Consider the following 10,722-nt stretch of genomic DNA (forward strand, 5'->3'; position numbering starts at 1 on the left):
AAGGGCTCGCTTTGTAAATTCTGCATCGGGATTGGCCAACGACCTTGCCTTTCTAAACTCTAATTGGGTACCTTCCTGTCACTCGCTTGCTTGAGGACTTGCTGATTGGAGAGGTTTTAACTCCCTCTGCGTCGCTCAGGCTTCGAAGGGCGGAACTATGGCACATGCTGAGCTCTCCCAATGGAGAGCTCTTCCTGGCCGTGAGCTACTAGCTTCACTAAGGGCCTCTCCTATTGGACACCATCGATGCGCTTCAAAGAAATCCTGCTTATGAATTGGACAATTTTTAAAAGCCACGCCTCTAAAGGAACTAATGAGTACAAAAAAGCGGTTAGAAATGTAAGAGGCAGTGGTTTTTTTTCTAGACTGAAAGCTGAACAAACGACCTAGGCTTGTCCTTGTGTAAAAGGAAAGCTTCGGTTGTTTGGTAGGTCGTAGAAATTATGGGGTGTCCCACTGTCAGCTATGAAAACATTGCGAAAGGCAGAGTGCGTTAAGAATTATTCGGATTCGATTTATATTGAATTGAAAAGTTATAATCTTGTGCAGCAGAGAATGAGGTGGCTGGATGGAGTCACTGAAGCAGTAGGCTTGAGCCTAAATGGACTCCAGAAGATGGTAGAGGACAGGAAGGCCTGGAGGTACGCGATGTCCATGGGGTCGCGATGGGTCGGACACGACTTCGCAACTAACAACAAAATCTTGTGCAGGGTTAACCATATTTAAACCCATTGAACTAATGATATAAAATATGGTTCAGATCTATGTTAAATTAGGTCATTAAGTTTCCAGTATAACTCTACAAAGGATTGCAATGTAAGAATATTAACTCTCAGTAGAATCAGGGGAACATAACTCACAGGCATGCTTCTGAGTAAATATGTGTAAACTGGATAATGAACAGCTACAGTCCCTAGGAAGAAGTGAGCTAGCTGTGTAAGATGGGACATATGTTAGATTTTAACACTTTTCCGTAAGATTATACCTACAGTACCAAGATTCTTTCAATTTTAAAGATTGATGGCTCGTTAGCACTGTAGCAAAACACATACCTAACATCTGCATTTTTGGATCAATTTAAAGCATAACCCATACTTGAAACTATAGGACAGACCAGGGCATCCTGCTTTCCTTTCCACATTAAAGCCGATATTTGGTCTTGCATGATAATTTGAGGAATATTTCCTTCTTGTTGTTGTTAGTTGCGAAGTCGTGTCCGACCCATCGCGACCCCATGGACAACGTTCCTCCAGGCCTTCCTGTCCTCTACCATCTTCTGGAGTCCATTTAAGCACACGCCTACTGATTCAGTGACTCCATCCAGCCACCTCATTCTCTGTTGTCCCCTTCTTCTCTTGCTCTCAACCTTTCCCAGCATTAGGCTCTTCTCCAGTGAGTCCTTCCTTCTCATTAGGTGGCCAAAGTATTTGAGTTTCAACTTCAGGATCTGACCTTCTAAAGGGCAGTCAGGGTTGATCTCCTCTAGGACTGACCGGTTTGATCGCCTTGCAGTCCAAGGGACTCGCAGGAGTCTTCTCCAGCACCATAGTTCAAAGGCCTCAATTCTTTGGCACTCAGCCTTTCTTATGGTCCAACTTTCACTGCCATACATTGCAACTGGGAAGACCATAGCCTTGACTATACACACTTTTGTTAACAGGGTGATGTCTCTGCTTGTTAGTGTGCTGCCTAGATTTGCCATGGCTTCCCTCCCCAGAAACAAGTGTCTTTTAATTTCTTGGCTGCAGTCCCCATCTGCGGTGATCTTGGGAGCCCAGGAAAATAAAATCTGTCAATATTTCCTTATACCTGTTAGTAACTTTGCGGAACTATAAGGATCTCTTCTATTATCATTTAATTGTCCTTTTACAAGATAAGTAGATATCAGGATTGAAACTGATTTCAAGGATTATCAATCAAATAAATTGGAATAATTTAGGCCTCTTTGAGTGTATGTTAGTTTAAACTACTTTTATTATAGAAAGTTACGACACAAAAAACAGGAATTTTCTTTTTATTCTTAGATTATTTAATACATATACTGGTAAAATATATACAAAACATGGAATTTTCTTTTTCTAGAAATACAGGCTACATATTTCACACTCTACTGAAAAATATAGGTATGTAGAATGGGTCCTTTTTTGTAATTTTTACTCACAAAAAAGGTGGAAGGCTTGAAATCCTTACACACTCCCACCCTGAAGTCATGCACCTAGAAGCAAAAATGTATTTATTCCAAAGCCAGAGATGAGCTAACAACTAGGTAATCAGGAAGGAAGGCACACTTTTTGCCAAGAAAAGTAACCTTAGCCTTGGCAGCCTTGTAGAAGATCTCAAAATTAAAAAATCAGGGAATCTAACCTACATTGACGGCTCATTGATAGTGCAAATGTTATTATCTTATGTGTATTAGGTGCTACCAAAATACTTATGAAGCATGCATACCATCTTTTCCCATAGACACACTGTAGTTCATCTAATGGAATTGGATTTAATAGAAAAGGACATTGAAGAGGTCTCTTGGTTTCTATTTTCTATTGCAAATGAAAGAAGTTGGGATCTGGTGAACTGGTGGACAAGCTAATTCTAGCCTTGACCTGTAATAGTTAGTGAATGAGAATAGGATGTATGGATGTCAAGAATCCAAAAATTTCTGAGAATAATGGATGTGGTACTTGGGGGCTAGGTGAAAGCAGAAAACCAGTTGCTTGCATTGCTTTTCAAAAATGTCTGGTCCATGATATCCTGGACATCAGAGTGCCAAGGTGTCCTTGATGAGGCGACGCATGGTGGTGGTGACAGAGGTCCCAAGTGACTCAGTGATTTGGTAAGAAATCTTGTATAAGTAGGGCTGGACATCCCTCAGCCCTGTATCAAAGACGTTATCCACCTCTGACTGGGTAGGCATCTTGGGCAGGTACTCATGTCGGTTCATCACTTCTACAATGTTGATAATCTTTTCACAAAGTTTTTCACCCACCTTTTCACGACATATTTGCCGTTCCTGCTCATTAGCCAGACTCACTACATTTACCTTGACTGTCCAAACTTCCCAAAGGATACATTCATCTGAGAAAGGCCATCGTGATTTCTTCTTCTGATAAAACTCCAGGGAAATTTGGCCCATCCCATCACCACCTGAGTTTCGCAATGCATCCTGGGGGAGAAAAAAAGCATTATTCCATGTTTCACTGGAATAATTTTATGTTTTCAGTATATTTATAATAAAATATTATGAATATTTATTTGGAACAAAGTTATGCCATGCTCAACGATGTTTTCTTTTTCTGTAGAGAGAAGACATTCTAAAATCGAAGTCTCACTAATGAAACAAAGACAATTTTGTTTACATATGGTACCCTCTAATAAAAAGACTTGAAGAAGGATCCTTATAGTAGGTCTTAACACATGGGTATAGTTTCAGTCAGACTATTTTCTCAACATCCGTTTCTAGTTTTCAATTTACAGCTGGTCATTTAACAACCATTCAAAATTACAATTGTCTTACTTATAACCTGTTTTTGAAGTTACAACAGCAGCACCCCACCTTGGCAGTCATATGATTGCATTTTGGGCACTTGGCAACGGGCTCATCTTTATGGCCATTTGCAGCCTTCTGCAATCATATGACAGTGCTTTGCAACATTTTTTGCCAGTTTCCAGCATTTACTTTTGTTTGCAACAAAAAATACCCATAACAATAGCAACTGCAAAAAAAGTAAAAAAAACCCCATCAGATCCAGTTACGTGACTTCCAACTGCAACGACTTACAGCTTTCATATAGATAGAAAAGTGGAAACTTAAGAGTGTTATCTAGGGGAGGAAATTCACTGGAAAAAAGATGATAGAAACATAACACTTTCTAGAACAATAGCCATTTAGCTTGTTCCAGTACAAAGTATTATGTGGCACCATCTTAAAGATAACATATTTATTATGGCATCACCTTTCATGTGTACCAACTATTTCATCAGATGCATGCTTTGTAATATATTTACTTTCATGGCAGCAGAAGAGGAAGAAAAGATTGTTAGCAATGTAATTTAAAAATATAGCCAAGAATAATTGCCTTCTAACAGTGGCCATTTATATAATGATTATTGACTTTTGTCAATGTATGAACTTATGTACTTTTGCAGTGGAAAGCTGTAAATGATAGCATCCACAGAATCTTACCAATATGCACATTTTTTTAATAACGATACTAACACAGTATTGAAATTGTGGTATTAATGCGTATACATTTAAAGTTCTTTTTTTTAAAGGACTCTCCCCCTCCCATCAATTTATTCAAATGGCAATCTAGAATGTTTGCATTTTGCATTGTACATTTCAAATGGGGGTTTCTGCTGGTAGTTCATTCTGCTGATTGGGATGCTCCCTGCCTGAGCTGTTAGAGACATTTTCAGATTTGATGTGTAGGACTTCTAGAATATTGGTTTTAGAATACTACAGTATTTAAATGGGGATTGCCTTACAGGAGCCACTGAGACAGTTATAACTCTCTTGATAATGAGTGTCTTAAGTTGTTACTGCACCAACACAAATAGCAAGTCACATTCTGGATTTTTTTTCCCTAGTGAGCAAGTGGATGGTGGTTTGAAAAGAGGGCTATGTTTATATCTGTTCTTCTGTCATAGATTTATTTTCTATTGAAAATGAAGCTTGCAAAGACTACCATATTTTTCACTGCAGAGGTGAGGAACTCTATCATCTCAAGATGATACCATAGATTCCAATGGCTTCCAGAAGGCTCTGAAGCATTTTCCATGATCCCTGTAAAATATTTGACTACAGAAATGATGACAGCAATTGAAACAATTGCTCTTCAATCTCCTCTTCCCAATGCAGAGTCCATTCAGTCTCTTGATATACATCTCAGCTGAGTGCAAAGCAGGCAGTTGGAGGAAGACTAAAACACAGGTAGAAGAAAACTCATCTTGACTCTGATTGGATGCTAATAAGAAGTTATCAAGCCTATACTGGAATATTGGAAGATTTTTTTTCTCCTTCTGTTGTGTACCCTCAGCACCATTGGAACTTTTTTAGTGGTGCAAGGAGTGCAGGCTCAGACGTGAATTATATGAAAAAAAATTGATAAGTTTCTGATGACATGTCAACTAGATACTTCAAGAACAAAATTAGTCTAATTTGGCATGGCAGACTCTACTATTTCAACTGTTCAGGCTGCAAAATGTCCAAGGACCTGTCAGATATTTTGGGACGAGTTTCAGTTCTTAAGGCTTGATGATACAGATACGGTGCTTGATTATGTTTGGCTAGCCATGCTTATTTTATATTTGCTCCTCATGGCTTAGTAGAAAGGGAATGTTTTCCAGAACTTGAGGACTATAAATACGTTGCTGCAAGAAGTGGTACTAGCTTTATTAAAGGAGGCTACAGTGAGATGATTACTAAAAAAATTGTAAATATTTATAGGCCAGTATCCCTCTTCTGATTAAGGGGATTGAGCATGCAGTGGTTAATCATATCCAAACATTTTTAGCTGAAAATTTCTAGGTACCTTTCAATAAGAATGTAGACCTAATTTAGGTCCTGAAACTGCCTTGGTCATCATGTTTGCTGGGAAAGAGAGAGGGAGAGTGAAACTCTCTTGATTCTCTTGGATCTCTCGCTTGATACCACCAGAGTGACATTCTTTTGCACAGGGTGCAAAAGTTTAAAAGTGAGTAAATGGGCTTGGAGTCGCTCGGCTCGTACATGGATAGCTTTATCCATGACGTTTATGCTGTCTAGTTCTGTAAGGTTTCACTGTTATTCAATTTCACTGCTATTCAATTTTTTACACTGAACCATTGAATGTGTTGAATATTTTAAAGTAAAATATTAGCAGCATGCTGAAATTAACCTTGATCTTGCCTTTTCATAGGGGTCCACGTGACACATTGAAACTGCTGAATCAATGCCTGGTTGCAGTAAGGGCCAACAAACTGAAATCACTCCAGAGAAGACAGGAATGCTGTTAGTGGATAGTTTGCCTATCCAGATGAGCAGAATTCCAACTGTTTTGGATGAAGTTATGCTTCTCAAAAGGATTAAATATGTGCCCTATCATGTTTCTGGATCCATTCTGACTCCAGTGTATTCTTACTCAAATTCTTACAGTTCTTACACTCTATGTCAAACTGGAATTTGTTGAGTAGCAAAGATATTTTTATATTCCTAGGGCTTTCAAAACTATGTTAATGATGTTATGTTCTTAAACTTTTCAATGCCAGTTTTTGTTCTATGTATTAACAGTATCTTGCTAATGTTGCATTTTTTATTTTACTGAAAGTTTAAATTTTATAAACTGACTGTATTTCACTACTTACAATTTTAATTATAAATTGCTTTGAAATTTAATATGAACTGATGCAGAAACATATTAAATACATAACAAAAATGCAGCAATTTAAGTGAAGTATTTTAAATCATTATAGAGAATAAAAAAGTAATAGAAGTAATATTGTTTTCACAGCTTGCTGATGTGTACTGATGGAATCAAGAATATTTCCCTAAACAAATTGTTCCATAATCTGCATGTGGAGACTCCCTCTTTTAGGAACACTCATTGCCTGAAAAATAGTAAACAATTTCAGCAAAGGAACAGAATTCTTGGACACTAATTTGAGATATGTTCCACCCCAATCTGGTTTGGGCTTTGAAAATTAAAGTCAACCTTGAATTAATCCTGGAAACAGTCTGTTAACTATCTGGCATCTGTATTCTGGGCCAAAGAATGTTTCTGTACCAGCAACATGGGAACACACATCATTCTGAAATAAACACAGTAACTTTTACCTTGAATTCTCCAACTGCCTTTCTCAATGCACGATCAAGTTCCTCAGAAGAAACCCTGACATAGGTGAAATCAATGAAGTCGCAATCAACATCTTGTGTGCCAACTGTCCCAATCGAATAGGTTCCTTCTTTCTTGTAATGGAATTTCCCTGTGCTGCGATGAAGTAATATGGTGTGCAAAAGTGCCAGCATAGCTTCTTCAATCTGGCGACCTTCAACTGATATCTCCAGCACCTCTGAACGGCAATTCATTGTGACTTCTGCAAAGGAAAAATAAGCAGGCAATCCTGAAAAAAAAAGCTACATGAGCAGACCGGAAAACTCTCACCTCGATGGTATGATAGATATGTACAGGTGGGAAGTAATATGGAAAACGTCTTGCTCCAAACTCTTCTAAAGAACAGCATAAAACGTGCCATTTTAAGGATTTTGCTATTGTTCTGAGTTGCATGTTAAATAGATACTTTACAGTTCAATCCATTCAGGACTGCTCCAAATTATCGCACTGCTCTCTGGAACTACAAAATTCTAATAAAAATGCTGACACTGAATAAACTATGAAGAAGCACTCTAAGGCAAATCAGAATCAGTCTAAATTCTACAGTGGTTTTAAAAATTGCTTTCTGAAAACTGAGACAGTCCTTAACAATAATGCTAAAAAGGTTCAATTTATTCATTTAACGGTAACTTTTCAACCAATATTATTAATTCATTGGAAGCAAAATAAGCGATAGAGCCAAACATGGCAAGAACCCAATGTGTTGTGTCATCAAATGCATTGACTGAAACTGATCTACGAACAAACAAACGAAAAAGAATCCCATTATTTCCCAACACTTTCGAAAGAGGCAATACCCCTCGACGTAGCAGCACTGTAACTTGAAAAATTGCTCTTAAAGGCCACCCATTGCTCCAACGATAAAAGTCAGGATGTTCTTTTTGTCCTCATGTACTTACCTAGAGATGAGATCACTTTTATGTTTTAATTATTTCCGAATGACCTGATTGGCTGGGACATTTGAACGTATATAATTCAGCCTGCAGATGGGGACTGTAGCCAAGAAATTAAAAGACGCTTGCTCCTGGGGAGGAAAGCCATGGCAAATCTAGACAGCACACTAAAAAGCAGAGACATCACCCTGCCAACTAAAGTGCGTATAGTCAAGGCTATGGTCTTCCCAGTTGCAATGTATGGCAGTGAAAGCTGGACCATAAGAAAGGCTGAGCGCCAAAGAATTGAGGCCTTTGAACTACGGTTCTGGAGAAGACTCCTGCGAGTCCCTTGGACTGCAAGGCGATCAAACCGGTCAGTCCTAGAGGAGATCAACCCTGACTGCTCTTTAGAAGGCCAGATCCTGAAGCTGAAACTCAAATACTTTGGCCACCTAATGAGAAGGAAGGACTCACTGGAGAAGAGCCTAATGCTGGGAAAGATTGAGGGCAAGAGAAGAAGGGGACGACAGAGAATGAGGTGGCTGGATGGAGTCACTGAAGCAGTAGGTGTGAGCTTAAATGGACTCCAGAAGATGGTAGAGGACAGGAAGGCCTGGAGGAACGTTGTCCATAGGGTCGCTATGGGTCGGACACGACTTCGCAGCTAACAACAACAACAACAACAAATTCAGCCTTTTCACCAATACAACACGCTGGCTTTTGAACCCCACCAGGGAAGAACATGTTTTGTTCGCAGGTCGCAGCCCTGAAGATCGGGGGGGGGGGGGTTCGGGGAGGTTAAACCTCTTGTGACTTCCGCCGTCCTGTGACCAAAAACATCCTAGGCTTTCCTCGGGGGAGGAGGCGCTCGGTAACTAAGGTAACCGACCGGACAAGGGCTCGCGCCCTCTGGAAGGTGGGGGGGGGGGGTTTAAAGAAGTAGAGGGGTGCCCGGTGGGAATAACAGCTGGCAACTCACCTGTCCCAGATCTGGGTGCTTCCCTACTCAAGCAACTTAATCTTCGGATTGGCCCAACTAAGAAAACATGGGAGAGAGGGATTTGAGAAATCATCCTCCAGGGCGAGTCGAAGCTATTCTTCTTGCCACGGGTCGCTTCCGCCCTCCCTCAGACGGAAGAAACTTCTGAATTTTATTTACCTAAGGCCTTTAAACCCTTTTCCAGGCTTTTAAAGTATAAATTGCTGATAAGCTTTTCCCCCTGCCGCTCTTGGTACCGTCCAAGAAAAGCAAACCACAGACGAAACCGGGAAGGGTCAACTTCCGGTTTTTAAGAGCACCAGTTTCGCCCTTTGCTGCCCCCTGCACATTGGAGATGAGCTCGTAGGGCTCTCTGCAGTAAAAGGTCGAAAATTTGGTGGTGCTTTTTACTGGTTAAAAAGAAAGCTTATTGTTTTATTTCATCGGCGCTTCATTTCATTGGTTAAAAAACACGAGATGCTGTCCAAAAAAGGAGGGCGGGAGTTTGTTATTCATTTGTTTTTGTTTCATACCCTGAGCCAGGGGTCTTCAAACTTGGCCCTTTTATGACTTGTGGACTTCAACTCCCAGAATTCCTCAGCCAGCATGCCTGGCTGAGGAATTCTGGGAGTTGAAGTCCACAAGTCATAAAAGGGCCAAGTTTGAAGACGCCTGCCCTGAGCGATTGCGTAACAAGATGCAGTTTTCCCCTTCCCTTCCAGAAAACTCCAGAATAGCCCCACAGTATGTTTTAATTGGCGGAGAAGCAGGGGAAGAAAAAAAAAAGCTACAACTGCGTGTTTCTTCTACAGCAAGGGTAGGCAACCTCGGCTCTTTTATGACTCGTGGACTTCAACTCCCAGAATGTTACCTACCCCTGTTCTACAGTAATAACCCCCCCCCTCGTTCTTCTTAGTTCCGATCTCCCTGGACCGACTTATTCTATTGCCACAAGATTTGCATTTTCCCCACACCTTATAACTGGTGGTTCAAACTGACTGTTGAGAAGGCATTGTTTATTATTAGGACTCTAGTACGGCAGACATAGAGCAAATCAAATTATTTCTCGGAACAAGGAGTGATCTCCGAGACGTACATTTTCACTCTTATGCTGCAGAGCCAACAGCCGATTTCCCATCGTTTTGCGTTCCTCGTTACAAACATTGGAGTAAACGTCTATGGAGATTCTCAGCCATCCGGACCAAGGCTGTCCCAAAGGTGCTTTTTTTCAAAGAAAAACAAAGCCCAGTTGCCTCTTGAAATGGGACATCATTTGAGTACCATACCTAATTTGCACCAACCGGAACGACGAAGGCCGCGACTGCGCATGCGCCTTCTTGCTTCCTTCTGTGGAAGAAGAGATAATACGTCATTCGTGTACGAGTCTTCAAACTTGGCCCTTTTATGACTTGTGGACTTCAACTCCCAGAATTCCTCAGCCAGCATGCCTGGCTGAGGAATTCTGGGAGTTGAAGTCCACAAGTCATAAAAGGGCCAAGTTTGAAGACCCCCTGGTGTACAGCTACAATACCGGAAGAGGCGGGCACAAAGCGAAAGGGTAGAAACGAGGCGTAGCGGGAATTCTGAGGTCGCTTGAGCGACGTTCTGTGCGAGGGTGAAGGCTCCCACGATGGTGGATCTTTGGTGTTTGTGAATAAAAACGGCGGCTGCCAGGTTATATCGATTTCTGCGTCTTCTGTGCGTCTTGGTGTTCCTTTGTCCTTCTCCCGTTTCTTTTTTGCAGCAGTGTTCTGCAGCAATTCTTTAGTGTCTGATTGTCCCAAAGGTGCTTTTTCAAGAGGTAACTGGAGTTTCTTCTATTTCTTTGAAATTGTTGCTAAAGGTGGTTCAGTTGCAAAGAAAATTTGAAACAATTTCAAAGAAAAGTCTAGTTGCCTCTTGAAAAAAACACCTTTGGGGACAATCGTGATCTGGATGTGGTTAGGTGTGTGTCATGTATGTATGCGTTCCACTTTGAGAGCGGGCAACTAAATTTCATTTT

At 40.7% G+C, this 10,722-nt stretch overlaps 1 protein-coding gene across 3 annotated transcripts; it reads right to left on the bottom strand.

Moving 5' to 3' along the window:
• Positions 1-1,997: 1,997 nt before the first annotated feature.
• ATG101 (autophagy related 101) lies at positions 1,998-10,031 on the bottom strand. 3 transcript variants are annotated; one of them, XM_083355732.1, is made up of 4 exons: positions 8,435-8,661; positions 7,766-7,846; positions 6,809-7,068; positions 1,998-3,160 (listed from the first exon to the last, which is right to left on the bottom strand). In XM_083355732.1, the coding sequence occupies exons 3-4, from the start codon at positions 7,058-7,060 to the stop codon at positions 2,756-2,758; spliced, it is 657 nt and encodes a 218-aa protein (XP_083211858.1). In that variant the 5' UTR covers positions 7,061-7,068; positions 7,766-7,846; positions 8,435-8,661; the 3' UTR covers positions 1,998-2,755. The 3 variants fall into 3 exon arrangements, with proteins under 3 accessions (XP_083211858.1, XP_083211859.1, XP_083211857.1); XM_083355733.1 differs by lacking the exons at positions 7,766-7,846; positions 8,435-8,661 and adding an exon at positions 10,007-10,031; XM_083355731.1 differs by lacking the exons at positions 7,766-7,846; positions 8,435-8,661 and adding an exon at positions 8,721-8,794.
• Positions 10,032-10,722: the final 691 nt, after the last annotated feature.

The sequence above is a fragment of the Vipera ursinii genome (assembly GCF_947247035.1).
Source record: "Vipera ursinii genome assembly, chromosome: 2".
In the NCBI taxonomy this organism is placed as follows: domain Eukaryota; kingdom Metazoa; phylum Chordata; class Lepidosauria; order Squamata; family Viperidae; genus Vipera; species Vipera ursinii.